A 16,607-nucleotide genomic window follows, 5' to 3' on the forward strand; every position below is an offset into this window, starting at 1 on the left:
GAAGCTATTTTCAAGCTCGTGAGAAACTCAGTTCTTTCTTGTCTGCAGGTGTTCCTCAGTTTCTTTTATCGTTTCTCACGACCGAACAAAGGACTTGTTGTTTTCCCAGCACAACGCTTATCGTCTGGACAAAGTGCTTTCGAGCAGCAAACTCATTTTTTTCTTTCCCCAAAAATAGTTACCAACTTATGGTTTCCGCCACTATGACTGTTTCATATATATTTTCTTCATAACAACGTTTATTAAGGTTGGGAATATTCTTGGACATGAAGTTGATACTGTGTGTGTATGAATACTCGTAGAGTGTTGCGTTCCCATACTCTATTATTTCGTCATCTTTCCTACCGTGGGAACAGTGTTCATGGCTTGTAGGAATCGCAGGTAAAATGACTCATTCGCACAATTACCAACGTACGTTCCTTCCCACTGAACTGTTTTGTGTATAATCATAGTGTAAAAAATCCAACAGTCATGGAAGGAATTTGCCAGTTCAGCCTGCAACACTTGTTTGACTATCGCCTTCAAGTTTCGTTCCCACAGGTCCGAAACATGTGTTGCCAGTACTCTCAATTATACCATCATCATATTTGTGTTGTGTAAGAATACAGAAAACTTTGACACTTCTTGATTATTTTTCACAACGTACTACCAACCTGAGATGTGGTGAGCGGGATGTTCCCAAGCGTTTGTAAAAGCGAGGAGTCAGCCCAAGTCGTCAGAACAAGAAGGAACGAAAAGTTTAAGGAACGTTTTGCGTACATATTAGCATAAGATGAGTACGACGAATAATTAAGCATGTGATACAATTCTTATTTTGATATCAACTGGAAAAGTGAACAACTATCTCCTGGAGTACAACATTTTTTCGGAGTCAAGAAGCTTCGCCAAGATTTAGTGTTTCCTGTATCTCCCCATCCCCCTTGTCCCAGTTAGGCAGTGAAAGTCTCATATCAGTGCGAATAATAATCACATAGTGCAAGAGATCACGATAACAGACGGGCTATGTTTCTAGTGTTTTTATATAGCGGATGCATATCTACGTCTATTACGCAATATTAAGTGTTTTATTTTTTCATGATTTCATTTATTCAGTTGTGTGAGTGTAACTTCTTCTATTTGAGCGTTCATGCTCTGTGAAGTGAAAATTTTGTGTGTTGTTAATATCTTTTATTCTACTCCGTATGCACATATATGCCTATTTAATAAATAAGAGTTCATCTAAGGGAATACTATCGTCTTCATTTATATGTGTGCGAATCCCTGCGAGCAGTCGGCTTGCCAGTCACGTATATGTATACGTTTGCATACCTAAAAGTAAGTATAACTCAACCTGAGTCTCAAAAGCACTAAAGTTGCTCATGCCAAATCACTTGTTGTATTTCACTATCATCAATCTGCGCCTGAACAGAACAAGAGCTCTGACCAGAATTGTTATCAGCTGTTTTCTTAGGGAATTCTCCGGAAGCCAGCACCCGAGGGAAACGGTAGGTAGCAAAACCATAGAATAAGTTCCTCCAAACTCATATCAACCAATTATGATTCTATTACACAACGGTAAACACCTCTTGTACGTACGTAATATGAAAACTACTGATAACGTACACTAAAATTTTGAGGTCATAATCTTCAGAGAAATTAAAATTACAAATTTGATTCGATGATATACTTAGAACCTGTTAGCACCGATCTTTCAACTCCAAATTTTAAAAGAGGTTCCTTGACCAGGTGACCGTTATACTTCAAGGACCTATATACAGTGTAATCAAGCAGTGGCACAGTTCAGATGAATAGTCCAAAATAATATTTTGGCAATTTTATGGAACGAAATGGAAAACCATATGAACGGCTAGTCCTATCATTTTAGAGTGAATCACAACGCACCCCTTCAAAATATTTTTGGAAGTGTTTAACTACCCAAGATATTTTACCCGAGTCTTTTATAAATTTACCAATTTCGATTTTTCGGCAGTTCATAAATTTAAGTGGTGGGCCAATACACCTTTGCTAAAATTTGCAAGGGTACGCTATCATAATGCTATCTCATCCAAGACTTGATCGATACACTCATCCATAGGACCATATGATACTATAAAGCCTCGTCTTAAGAGGATATATTAGAACAAAGAATCTCTCAAATTTGAATTTGTGGCGTTTTTAACCTATAAAAGAGAACGAGATGGACCACCTAAACTTACAAAGGTTTACACTAGTAGAGCCTGATATTTTTATACGGCGGAGAAGTGGCTATGAAGTTTAATCAGACTTAACCAAGGAGGAAAACGCGTGAAATTTCAGAATCATGGTGAGCTTTTAAAGTGATGAATTGAGCGAGTCTTCTCCGTGTTTAAGTTTATATGTACAGTAGGGTGCATCGAATTTCCACTTTTTTTGAAATCAGCTTACCCTTAGTGATATTTTTTTTGCGAAATGGGCTCCATATAACGTGTAAAAAATTGCAAGTCGATTGGTCAATATCTTTAGGTGCCACCAACGGCCGAAAATTTTTAAATTTTGTTAAAAAATAAAGGTTATTTAAAAAAATGTAAAATATGTACTTTTATAAAATATGATTATCCTATGTGGTTTTGTTTCTGTAAAAAGTCTATATTTTACGTGCAAAAAATTTCAGCTTGATGAGTCAAGTCATTCAGGTGCCACCAGTGACTCAAAATATGGTCAAATGTGGTATAATATGGTCATTTCTGAAAATCAAGTTGCATTGTTTGTGATTCATCTGGATCGCTAATTAGATAAGAAATATTTTGTTTTACATCTGCAACTCTTTGTTTATTTCCAAACATTAATGTTGGAAATAACCCAGAACTCACCACGAGGAGGTGGCTGCAGTTTGAGGTCCGCCCACCTGTATATACTAACATTGCATATGGTAGTGCAAGTTCATATCGTTACTCTTTTACCTCAAATTGTTTTTGTATTAAAGTCTGGTATGTTTTTTCTTGATTGTAGTGTTGCTAGGACAAATCTATATCGTACTTCTTGCCCACATACCGCTGATACCGCTTCTGTCACCAACTTCACCATTCTTTCTACAGTGCGAGTGTGACTAGAGATGTAATAGATTCATCAGCCATTAGAGCCGTCTTTACATTTTCTCTTAGCTTCTTCAGGTTCAAGTGTTTTGTCAGTGGTGGCTCCATCAGCGTGCATGTTGACCAATTAATCATATCAAGAAAGTTTGTCGCTACTAAGTTGATTTCAGGGACGACGAATTCTCGTACCGGTACGCGATCACCAGATTGGGTCGTTTGTCTTGCTTTTAGGACTCTCCTCCAGCCAAGTTCTCGTACTTCAGCATCTTGGTCAGTCAACATTGATAGAAGTAGGTTCTCAGGATGGCCGTACCACGCATTTCTACGGATCACTGAATGAATTTTCCTGTATTTCGCTTCCATGTGGCGAGAAGTCGTGATAAGGTGCCACAAATGACGAGCTCCTTCTGCACACGATGGATTACGGATCACAGCAAACCAGAGTGGCGCGTAGACCATCATGATGTACTGGGCGATGGTTTTAAGTTCATTATTGGGTTCTTTTGTTCCTACGTACAAACGTAAAACTCTATTTAGCCATCTGGCTTGGTGAATTTTACCAGGCTTCATGTGAGCTAACCCAACGGGGCATTCTCCTGAAGAAACCGCTTGGCAGATATTCAGCAAATATTTTTGGTCCGTGCTTAATGCATCCTCAGTGAAGTTGAGGTCCCAGTCTACTGGAACGGGCTGAAAATTCTGGAGTGGCAACTCTTCGCAGGTTGGAAGTGTTGATCCTATTGGTTCTCTAAATGTATTTGGTCCAGTAGACTTGCCGTCTATAAATTCAATCAAATGTCGAAATGGGAGCTCATTCGTGTGTTTTATACAGACGATTCTCTGAAGGGGTTCGTTCAGGAAGACTTGTATATATGCCATCACGCCATTCTTCCGACCAGTGTTGGTAGCAGTGTCGTCGCAACCCAAATAAACAGATCGGACAGCGGGATATTTTGATGAACAAAGAACTTTGTGATGGCAGCCCGTATGCTCTCTCCTCTTCCAGATGAAGGAGAGACGTTGCCAAGATAGTTCGATCCTGGCTCCTGTAGTAGTACGTAGTGATCTTCTATTTTCATTATTCGATGGTTGATGCCGTCTTTAGTCTCAAGGGTGAGAGTCTGATTCTTTCTTCCGTCGAAGTATAACGCTTTTACTTTGGTCGATTCAAGCGATGTACTCGCCTCAACAACGATGGCGTTTCCTAAGGATTTCTTCTCTATCCGAATCTTGCTTTTGTCGATCACCTTCTGCTTATGAACTGGGATAACCAGTCCGCCAAAAGGGACGAAGTGATAATTGCGGTCTGATATATTACATCTATATACTGCATTGGAGAATGTCGGCAATCTAACTATTATTTTTGTAGAAGGGCTAGTCTTCTTTCTTTTAAGCGCAGGAAGAAACTCGACAGTGGAAACTGACTCTTCTCGCGATTCATTTTGTAAAGGTACACTATCGTTTTGTCTTCTGGAACTACTAATTTCATTGGGCTTTGGTTGATTTTTCTGACCTCGATTTTTTCGCAATAAATGTTTGGCACGTTTCTGTCTCTCCTTACCCATCTGTCGGGTGGTTCTCTGGTCAATTAAATTTAAACCTTCAATTCAGGCACTTTGTTCTCTCTCGTAGAAGTGCAACCAACCTGATCGATGCATTTGCAAGAAGCGATATCAAACAAAGGTTTGTTGGCGAACTCTGGAATTCTGCAAATTTGGAAGAAAAAAACCGGGTTGTCCTTGAACTTTTGCAGCTGACGGACCTTTTTTTGATAATGCAAAATCAACACTATAACCCGTTGGTCGCTCAAAATAGCTGCACCGCTGATTGATGCATTTTCCCAAATTTGAATTACTTTCCTTGCCATTGAATGAGCTAGCACCTTAGCAGAGTGGTCCTTCTGCGATGCTGCTCCCCATTTCGTGTTTTCTCTTTCCGACAAGAATTGCTTAAGAACACCAGCGATTGTTGGAAGCTGATTAAAAGTGAATTCCACAGGGGATCCAATGACATTATGGACAAAGTTCCTTACATTCAAACGTGACTTGTTTTTAGGTGATATCTTTACGGACACTTGATAGTTTATTCACCGAAAACAATTTTGAACAGTTAGACACTTTTGTCAACGCAACACCTCAACAAACTTGCCGCACCACTGGAATGACGACTGACACTTTCAATGACTGCCGACAAGCACAAGTAGGACGCAATCCTTCCAAAACGCACACAAATGCACACGTATTTTCACTTAAACACAATCAACAACGTAAACAGTTTCCACATCAAACACCATTTTTTGCGCTACGAACATAAGCTGGACAACTACCGGTATGTGCCTTATTTGATAACATTCAATCTACTGTAAAGTCTGTTTTTTTAACCTTGATTACCCCATTTTTTTTTACCTAATTAGCTGTTTATAAGAGACGAAAACTCGATTTTTTTTTACAAAACACTGAATAAAATATATTTTGGGAGGTTTTGTCCAAATTTTAAGAAGCTGGTAGCACCTGAAGGACTTGACCGATCAAGCTGAATTTTTTTTCACGTAAAATATGTACATTTCTGCCGAAAATAGCTACTAAGGGTAAAATGTTTTCGTAAAAGTAAATATGTATAATATATTTTTTTAAATGTATTTCTTAACAGATTTTTGAAACTTTAGGCCGTTAGTGGCACCTAAAGAAATCAACTAATCGGCCTGCAATTTTCTATATGACATATAGAGACCATTTCGCAAAAAAATTTCGCTAAGGGTAAACTGATTAAAAAAAAAGTGGAAATTCGATGCACCCTAATGTACAGTCTGTATGTTTAATTCTACAGGATGATTAAAAATGATTTATTAGGTTTGAAAAGACTGTACTACAAAATGCGTAACATATGCAATAATAACATGCTTAAATGATACATGAAAATATAGAGAAATATAGAGAGATACATGAGAATATAGAATATACTGTTAGAAATGTATGATGTGGCTTAATTTCGTCCCATGACATACATGTATGTGGTAGTCCAGTTTACCCCACACGCGCTCTAGCACATTACTTACTACTACTGGTCTAAATGCTGGTGTAATGGATCCTGGAGCTCGCCGAAAGTTGTTGGTAGTAAACAACTGCCTTTCACATGCCACGAAAGGCAAGAATCACAAACTGCTAGATAGGGAATTCTATGAGGCCATTGGAAATGCGCTGTCGTATTCAGAATGCTTTCTAGGGTATAGACATCACTTTGGATACTAGGCTTCTTCTGCCATCTGTTACCACGAGATAAGATTACGAATATGAGAAAATTAACTTTCAAATGTGTTATTTCGTTTCATCATGCATTAGCACCAATGGCGTAGCACACTTTTGCGCCCTCCCCCCCGCAAACTATAGAGAAGGGGCCCCACTTGTAAAGCCGACAGAAGTAAGGTTGAAGTTCTATTTCTTTAAAACTTTATTCATCGCAAGACTTCGGGGCCCCCTATACCTTGGGCCTCTCCCCGCACTGCGGGGGCAGCTGCTACGCCACTGATTAGCACAAACGTATTGGAGTTTACAACATATTTTACTTTAAAACCTGATGAATCATTTAAAATAAAATTGTATTTTCGAACTTTTACAGTTTTGGAATTCAACCATTGTCGCTCCTACGAACGAGTCGAATGTCATGATGTACACTCATATCCAAAATGATTGTAGCATATCTAACTGTCTTCTTGTACGAATATAATTTGATAATGATTTTGCAGGGTACTTTTAATACTGATAGTATGTGTATAATCGGGAAATGTATATTTGTGGTACATTTCATAGGAAAAGAATTATAAATACGAAAATTAGAATGAGTAAAACAAAATGTTGGTAAATGGACAAAAAAAAAAGTTTTATTTTCGTTTTTATTGTTCTTATTTACTGCTCTTTTCATATGAAATTTTCCACATAAATGTTTTTGTCGATTATACACATATTAACATTGTAAGAAATACCGGGCGAATTGGTTATCAAATTACATTCCTACAACAACATATTTATAGACATGCGTCAATAATTTTGGACATGAGTGTACATGAAGTAGTGAATATGGTATTTCTTATACATAATTCGAGTTCTATAAACTATTTGACTTATTTACTGTTATTTTTAAAGCTTTAACATTTAAATTATGTTCATAAACGCTTCTTTGTACTTATATCTTGGGCGATTATTGTTAACTTGAATACATTTATGCTTCCACAAAATTTGTAACCAAGTGGATTTCATGCAGAGTACAGGTAAATGAACAAAAAAAAAGTTATAGATTGGTTTTAGATTATACACAGAAAAACTATATTTAAGAATGCTTTATTTTTTATGTAATTTAGCTTTCATGTACATATTATTTACAAATCATCCATATGAAGTAACTTTAAACTTTTAGTAACATAGCTTTTACCAGAGGTTCCACAGCATCGGGTCCGAGCAACTGCTTAACTATTGTTAATGCAAATTCAAATGCCGTACCAGGACCGCGGCTTGTTATCAGATTACCTGAAATAAATATAACAAACGTTATATGATAAGACTAGTAAAAAAATTGCAATAAAATTACACAAAAAAGTAAAATTTCTATTATTGTAGGTCAGAAACAACAGCTGTCCGAAGTTAGTGGATTATTTCATATAGAAACAAGTTTATTCAAGAAAATGGAAATCCAGAAAGAATAGCGTCATGCCATAACGTAGAAATCATATACTATGGATGGGTCAACTACGACATTACTTCCAACATTGTTTATCTGAGTTTTAAAGAAACATATTGTAAACGGCAAGCACTGACAAATAAAATTACATTTTCTTTAATTTCTGAAAGGACCAATAAATGTACACCAAACACTTTCCTTCTGAATCCATGTTTGTGATACAAGTGTGCATTTCCGGAACTGGCGTCACATGGTCTAGGTTTAGAAGTCTACAACTGCATAGTGTGGAATGTGCGAAGACGTACACTGTTAGTATACTTGTGTACTAAAAATGGCAGTTCCTCGTAATAGGAACAACACTGTCAAAATGACGTTAAATAAAATAAGTATATTTTTAATATTTTTGTTGTTTCGGTGAATATTTTTGTGAGCTGATGTTATAATAGTTTCCTTGATAGATATGCAAATTTGTGATTGCACAAGGAGAACATCAAATTGTTGCAAAATAACTGATACGTATTTACGTTATGTTCTCTATGTGTATTCAATGAGATTTAAAATAGTATAGGAAAAGTAACTAAATAATATATCTAATAATGTCTTAACGATCTTTGTTCTTAAAACATTACATGGTTCATATAGCTTAAATGTAATAATTACACTATCAGTACTGCAGTTTTTTCCACATAAATCACAAACTTTAATGGCATATGAATAAAAATGTACGCTATAGTATAGAGTAATGAATATCTATATTATTTATTACTCTATGGCTACAGTTGGAAATGTTAATTCATAAGTAGATAGTAAAGAATGATTTCCTAGCTTTGATACTAAACAAACTTGTTTCACGGCTACCATATTTTCCTGCACTTAGTTTGTGTGAAGAACCGTAATATGTCAATTACTGTATATTCTACATTTTTGACAGCTGACCAAAAGTGAAATACTTGTATCTTGGATAGGGAATGTTCCCTATAAGCCGTTTATAGCTTTACGTAAGTCACAGTAACGGATTCACAAAGCTTTACACAAAATTTGATGGCATGACCTTCCTTAAACTTTTGCCGGGCCATTTTCGTTACTCAACTGTAGCAAGCTCAAAACTGGACTGAGCCAACGCAAAGGTTAACTTCACTGCCGTGTGAAGATAGATACAGCAGCGCTGTCGGTTCGTGCAGTGCTGCCGGTCTTATTCCTACTTTTTGAACACCACGTATACGAGTCATAAAACTGATCACTCGTACCGACAAACACAAACCAACCTGTGATAGGTGCTAACTACGAAAAGAATTTGAGGACATATATATATGAATGAAACGTTTATCCATGGAAACATTATCTTTATTCCTGCTGCACTTCTTTTGTTGGCGCATGGTGATTCTACACTTGGGGCAGATAAAATTGAGAAGTGCCAACAGAAACAATTCCTCAAAAATCTCAACGTTTTACTAGGCATCTCCTAATGCCTTCTAGTCTTTTATATTCTTGGTGCCTACCCAACAACTCCATACGTACGGATATATATTATGTCTACAGACTTACGGCAATATGTCATAAATAATATACGTGAAAACTTACACACCATTACAAGATTACTCATGACAGAAAAAGCATCAATATGTGCCAGACGGTCGCGCTGCATTTCTTCCGAGTCAGGGCAGCATAAAACTGGTAGACTTACTCGATATCATGAGGGTGCACCTGGAGGCGCGCCAGCGACGGTGGATATGCGCATAAAAGAATGGTAAAGAAAAATATCAACCTGCACTAGGTGGTCACTGGAAGCTACCTTTGCGCTAAGGAAGTAATAACAAACCAGACTTTTTCACGATGTTTCTTTGTTCGCAGATTGCATACATGCTCTCCGCCTATGTTAACTCCTTTAAACAGTACGCCTTTGTGAGTTAATGTATTTTATCGGCAACTTTTAAAAGATGTCCCATATTTCAGCCAATACTAGAAGCTCTGGAGTGCGTCCCTAGGGAGCAGGCGCGTTAGCAAGAGAGAGTACACATGTAACGGAAAATTTGATTAGATGATTGTTCGTACAAAAAAAGCGTGAACATTCTGTGCTACATTGATATTATTATTTGATTTAATTATACGGTTATATTTACAATCAACTGCTGTTATACTGAATACTGGCAAAGAGTGGCATAATTTAGGTGTTACATCTACCCGTGTGTCACAAAGAAGCCAAGGTATGAAGTCCTCACCAACATTTTTAAGAACAACAGTATTCAACTTTTTCTTTTAGCTTAACCTATGCCAGTACTCTTTGAAATTCTAACGTACCAATCACAGTAGAAATAAACTCGCTATTTATGACAAGTATACTTCTGAAAAAGATATTAGCTACTCTACTGGAAAATTGCACAAAGACGAAAAGATTACATTAAACTTTCTATTTGTGTATTTACTTTGCAAAAAAGATTGTTTTTCTGCTCTTATAGTAGAAGTAATAGTATTTTTTTAATGGTAAGAGTTAACGAGGTAGCTTACGACACAGGCATATCCTGTAGACCATGCTTCCCAACCTTTTTTGACTGAACATATTTCAATTTTTATTAGTAATAATATAAATCATAATAGCGTAAGTCTATGTTTTCATAAAGTAGTGACTCTATGTAGTACTGGGCATTGTTGCGGCCACTGCGGGCGGTGACTGACATAGTCTGTCTCAAAATTGATTTTAACGAATTGCTAAATGCTTTATGATTTCTAAATTCTAATATTTCGCGACACACCGGTTGGGAACCATTGGGTGTTATTTCTGTTTTTCATTTATAACTGTTTGAAAATGAATATATTTTCTGAAGGATATGCATATTCAATACTTGTACTAGTTAATACTTCATTGCCTATTGTTTTAAGTTGTACCGAAACAGTCTTCCGATTATTGTGATTTGTTTACGTGTCGTGTATTTTCCATGTACTCAAATCACTTGAAATCGGAGCAGTGAATCAGAACATTGAATCGAGTGTGCGATGAACATAACTGTTTCACCTGTCGAAATACTTTCGTTCTTGTATTCGCCTTGCATTCGCGATTTTTTTTCCTTTTCAAGTTATTTTCTCATTTAATTAACATAATTCTTTCTTTAAAAAAAAATATTCATATAATGCCAGTGGAAACTGATGAAATACCAAGATACTTCACTAATAGTCACGTTCCTTTCTCTACTACGAAATCAAGTCTGCACATTTGTAACTTACTTTTATAATGACAGAAAAAAATATAAAGACAGACATTTATTTTTGAGCTCTTACCATCAACTACTACTCTGTCTTCAACGTAGGTGTATTTTCCTCCTTCCAACATTTTATCTTTCATTGAGGGATATGAAGTCACAGTCTTCCCTAGGCCAACACCATGAGCCTTCAGAGCAGTTGGTGCTGAAAGAGAACATTCACAAGTTAATATCTCGAAATTTTAAATGAAAATGCGAACAGAAAAACGGGTATTACCGGAAAACGGTTTTTCGAATGACTCACAGATGGTATTAATAATTTCAAACAGATCGTTGTCTAAACATGCCACCTTTGCTTTACTTAGCTGGGTAGGCAGTTTAATGTCCCTTTTCGGTACCGAGGCTATAAGAGACGTGGATCTATAGCTTAAACGTGGGGTCCCAACTACATAAGCTCCAACGAAAAATCGAATCGAGCTCTCTCATACTGAAGACGTGTGTATTATCTACACAGCCACATCTTTACTTTTGCTTAAACATGTATGCATTATTATTATTATGCTATCAATCTCTGAGCTTAACCGCGATCATGGAAGCCTGGAAATGATCCGCGTTCTGGCAATCACACAGGAAATTATTAAAGAAAGGAAAAAACGATGTGGATTGCAGGTTCAGCCACCTTTGTCACAGGTGTCTGAAACCGTTGAAGATTTAGGATTTTAGATGAATGGGTTACTTCTCACTTTGATGAAGGAAATCTGGAAAAACATCTTGTTGTAATTTTCAGAACGAATGGAATTATGTGGTTTTTAATTTAGTCTAAAATTCTGTGGGGCCGAAATTACATAATTTGTATACTGTGATAATTGGGCGAAGTATTATTAACATTGGTAACACTGAACAAAGATAACAAAAGCTCAAGGCTAACAGGAAAACTAATAAACGAATTCGTTCCTATTCATATTTGGAACATAAATATTCGTTCATATTTGGAACAGAACGAATATGTTAGTTTTCTTAAGGAAATATGAGCAAACTGGGTATGATATTAATACTATTACCACCATTTTTTGCGTTCTCAATTCATCAAGTACCCTGCTTCACAGTTAACCACTTTAGCAGACTACTCTGGCTGGAAGTGGAATTTTCTCCCATTACTCGTGATAGACTTCCCGTACATCATGAAGGATTTTGACATGGCGAAAGGAAAGCTGCCTTCAGAAGTCGAAAGCTACAGAATTCACAACACCAGCATCAGCTGGGATGTTCTGGAATGGAAAACTAATTTCGCTCGTATTGGAATTGGTGAAAATGGAAAGTGATTATTATTATATTGTCAATTTCTGGATACACTAGTGTAAATCTGTGTTTTGCTTTTGTTGAATTTTTCTACAAATACGAGTCCCCTACTACTACGGTCTCAAAGAGTACGTCAAATACTTGGAGGCTACATAGTGTGGGTCTCACCGGGTTCTACGCTGGCCTTGCCTATATAGCATGAACAATGCATTTATAATCTCTTGTACACTCATATCCAAAATTATTGTCGCATGTCTATAAATATGTTGTTGTAAGAATATAATTTGATAACGAATTCGCCCGATATTTCTTGTAATGTTAGTATGTGTCAAATATGTCAAAAGAGCAGTAAATAAAAACAATAAAACGAAAATAAAATTTTCTTGTTCATTTAGCAACATTTTGTTTTACTCATTCTAATTTTCGTATTTATAATTCTTTTCCTATGAAATTTACCACAAATATACATTTCCCGATTATACACATAGTATCAGTATTAAAAGTACCCTGCAAAATCATTATCAAATTATACTCTTACAAGAAGACAGTTATAGATATGCAACAATCATTTTGGACATGAGTGTACAATTTTGTGTTCAGTAAATGTCCAGTCACGACCAGCTAAGATCTGGCATGATTATCAAAAAGTTTTGTTATCTATTGGGATTCAACTCCCAACCTTCATAGCAGTTGCTCTCAAAGATGAGACTTCTGTTTCAACTTCAACTTGATCGAGAACATTCCATTTTTCTTACAGCGTACTTGGCTGCTGTGACAGCCATCCTTTGTGCTGACAAACATGCCATTTTATACACAGATAATACGTACTGTACTTCTTCCTAACTGGATTTGTAGAATTCAAAACTTTTTTTTTTTCTCATTTGTTATACAATCCTACCTCATACGAGTCAAATTTTTGTTGTATAGAAAAATAATAAAACAGCGGGCCTTTGCGTAGGCAGCCATCTCTTACTTATGAATATCTATAGGAAGAGATCTCAGTTGTGACTTAGTATTGAGGATATGAGTGGATTGTGCAAAGCTAGCGCAAGGATGACTTTGTATAACCTAGTTATTATCTTCTGGCAAGCTTTTACTTCATTTGAGAATTCTATCGGTGAAGTCAACGAAATGAACCGTGCAGAACAATACAAAAATCAACGGAATCTTAAGGATAACAATAACTTTAAATATTTAGTAGTGACTTACTATTAAAGGCTTTCTCGTTCTATATTCTTCATTTATGCTGTACCGGTGATAGTGCAAAATGTTATTAGGCTTTCAGGAAGTGAGAAGTAAGTTTAAGCCGGAATTTTAAAGACACAGAGGAAGGTGAATCAATTGACACTTTCAAATTGAGATGTATTTAGAAGTAAGTCACTGCTAAATATTAAACATTATATACCTAAAAATATTTCGATAAACAAACTATGGATTTTGTTATATTTTATTTAAAACATGTATCTTATGAATGGGAAGGATGGAATTTAGCAGTTTAAGGAATTGAACACGCTGCAACTACGGGGCGTATGTCAAAAGAGCCGATCATCTTTTAAGCGGGCTGGAAACACTGATGAAGTTAAGCATGGGCAGGAGCATGCCCTAGTATTCTGTGTTTGCAACAGATAGAAACGTCAAGTGGAATTTCGTACGTGCGAGCAATAGTAAGGTGAAATGGCTGTCGTGGTACTAAATAGCAGCAAATGTAAAGTGAGATCTGTCCTACGCCAAGAAAAAGAATGCAACTGACATTCGTCGAGAATTGTGTTCCATTTACGGACCGACAGTGATGAGTGAAGGCAAGATCAGGGAATGGTACAAAGAGTTTCGGAAAGGGTGTTCAAATGTTCATAAAGATGAGCATGGCAGACAGCCTAGGTTCAAACGGACGATCTGGTAAAACTCGTTAACAAGAAAGTGCGATCCAACAGCAGATTCACAAGAACTGAACTCGCCAAAGAGTTCCAGAAGTGTTGGTGAAGACAATGCATCGAACTGTGACTGACAAGTTGGGTTATCACAAACTGTGTGCGTGGTGAGTGCCAAAAATGCCTTGTGGCGTACGATCACAAAGAACAAAGAATGACAGCTGCACGTGAGGGGGAGGGTGGGGATGACCTCTTTTCTAAGATAATGACAGGGGATGAAACCTGGATATCGTACGCCACTAGGTTGATGAATAGCAGTCCATGCAATGGCGGCACTCTGGTTCTCCTAAAGCGAAGAAATTCAAACCACCATCTAGTTCACAAAATCATGGTAACCGTTTTTTGGAACCAAAAGGGTGTTGAATTCTTGGAACCAAGACACATAACTACAGCAGATGTGTATTTCCAAATACTGAATAATCTGCAACGTTCCATCCAAAGTCGAGGGAGAAGAATGCTATGCTCTTGAATTCTTTTGATCCATGACAACGTCTACCCACATACATTTGCTCGTACTGTTGAGATAATTCAAAGATTTCGATGGGAACTATTCAATCGTTCAGCCCCGATCTTGCCACCAGCGTTTCTCTCTTCGCCTGAAAAAGTGGCTTGCATCGAAGGGTTTCAACGACAGTGAAGTGCTCAAGACATCAGTTTTGGACTGGGTACACTCTCAAGTGGCAGATTTTTACATGGAAGGTATATGGAAGCTTGTGCCACGGAACCAGAAATGTTTGGAGGTTCATGGTGATTAGATCGAAAAATAGCCAAAGTATGTACTTGTCAATCACAATAAATTTCTTATACTGTTTTCCTATTTTTCTTTTTTTTAAAATATATATATATATATATATATATATATATATATATATATATATATATATATATATATATATATATATATATATATATATATATATCGGCTTTTTCTTTTGACATACGGCTCGTACTAATCAATGCATTGTCTTGATTTTGATTCTTCTAATATTTCAATAAGCAAAACTATTGTTCAGGCAAAGCCTTTTTATTTTTGGAAAGTTGGAACGGGGCCCTACAGTACTAAAATGATAATCTGATTGAAAATTAATTAATAATTTTTTTTAACGTCATGAATTGAACTTTCTTACCAGCACAGATGGCAGCAACTACTCGTCCAGCTTTCTCTTGTTCTTGTAATAGGCAGCCAACATCATCTGACTATAAATAAAATATGTATTTACTGTTTCAAGAAATGTAAAATAAATAAAATGTTCTGTACTTTTGTTAAAAGTAACTTACATACTGAAGTAGCTAAGATTAAGAGAAATAACCACTAACCAAGTACAAGATGCCTTCTTAAACCAAATATACTATATGTAAAGAAAAATATAAAGTTTTGCTAAGAAAGCAACACGTTAAAGCTCTTGAAATGCCAGGAGAAACACAAATACCCTTAAAATAAATTATTTAACATTTTAAACAAAAATTCTGTATTTTACTTTGAAATATTTTGATACTTGTAAAAATGTGTTTTCGTTTTTCCTTGTGTCCTTAATATACCCATAACCCTCACTTTATTACTTTTATTATTTCTTTTTGTTACACTATATATATATGCAACTCTCCCGCAACTTCTTCGTCCGTGAAACAATTTCTGAGACATGACAATGATTTTTCTACAAGGCGTATCGGGTTTGTCATAAACACCAGACTGTCACATGATCACGTCAAAAGTCACGTTCCGTGCTAAATCGAGTCTGGATATTCAAAATCAAGATGTGAGATATTTCAAGCACATCTTCAAGTCGGGCGCCCTAGGTAATTCGCAGAAGATGCATATACTTTATCATCATTATTGATTTTACTCAAACAACTTGACTTTTGACAATGCTCTATCCATATTTACGTTACGTGCTATACATCGTTTTCAAGCTCTTCATTATGTCTTTGTAATAATCTTTCAATTATCCATCTCCTTATTATAGTTTTTGAGATATGTGGACGACTTCATTCTTTTTCACTGATTTTCCATTGGCATTAATGTTAATGTCGTGCCTTTTTGGCTATGTTCCATCCATTTAGGACAATTTGTTTTTTCGAATATAGAATCTACACAATTTCTTTTACGTTTAAGCTGAACTCCAGCCATCTGCCCCAAAGTCTGTTCAGATCATTGCAACCGGATAGGCTCTTAAAACAGGGAGTTTGAACAGTCTTATGATATGCTTACTGAAATGTTTTTCAATTTTTGGTTAAGGACTGGAATAATCCATTTTTCTGCTTTTGCACACGCTTCCCCTTCTTCTATATCCAGGTTGCGTTCTTTTATAGAGAACTAACTATAACCTATCGCTTCCCCCCCCCTAAATCTATTGTGTAGTTGATTTTCTCATGCAGATGCTATCCCAAAAATATAATCTGTTTGAAAAGTTACATTTAATGGAATCTGATAATACGTACATGAAGCTTCCTGTTCCTTGCTTAAA

The 16,607-nt window shown here is 36.3% G+C and overlaps 1 protein-coding gene across 1 annotated transcript in view; it reads right to left on the reverse strand.

Moving 5' to 3' along the window:
• Nucleotides 1-7,368: 7,368 nt before the first annotated feature.
• Nucleotides 7,369-16,607, reverse strand: part of LOC145671094 (Parkinson disease protein 7 homolog) — a 39,718-nt gene continuing 30,479 nt past the window's right edge. Inside the window, exons 3-5 of the mRNA XM_081739853.1 lie at nucleotides 15,270-15,339; nucleotides 10,995-11,120; nucleotides 7,369-7,570 (exon numbers count right to left, since the gene is read on the reverse strand). Of these exons, the coding sequence (XP_081595979.1) occupies nucleotides 7,449-7,570; nucleotides 10,995-11,120; nucleotides 15,270-15,339 (318 nt within the window). The 3' untranslated portion in view covers nucleotides 7,369-7,448. The remainder of the gene's footprint in view (nucleotides 7,571-10,994; nucleotides 11,121-15,269; nucleotides 15,340-16,607) is intronic.

This window comes from Thermobia domestica, chromosome 15 (genome assembly GCF_964235325.1).
Source record: "Thermobia domestica chromosome 15, izTheDome1.hap1.1, whole genome shotgun sequence".
Lineage (NCBI taxonomy): Eukaryota > Metazoa > Arthropoda > Insecta > Zygentoma > Lepismatidae > Thermobia > Thermobia domestica.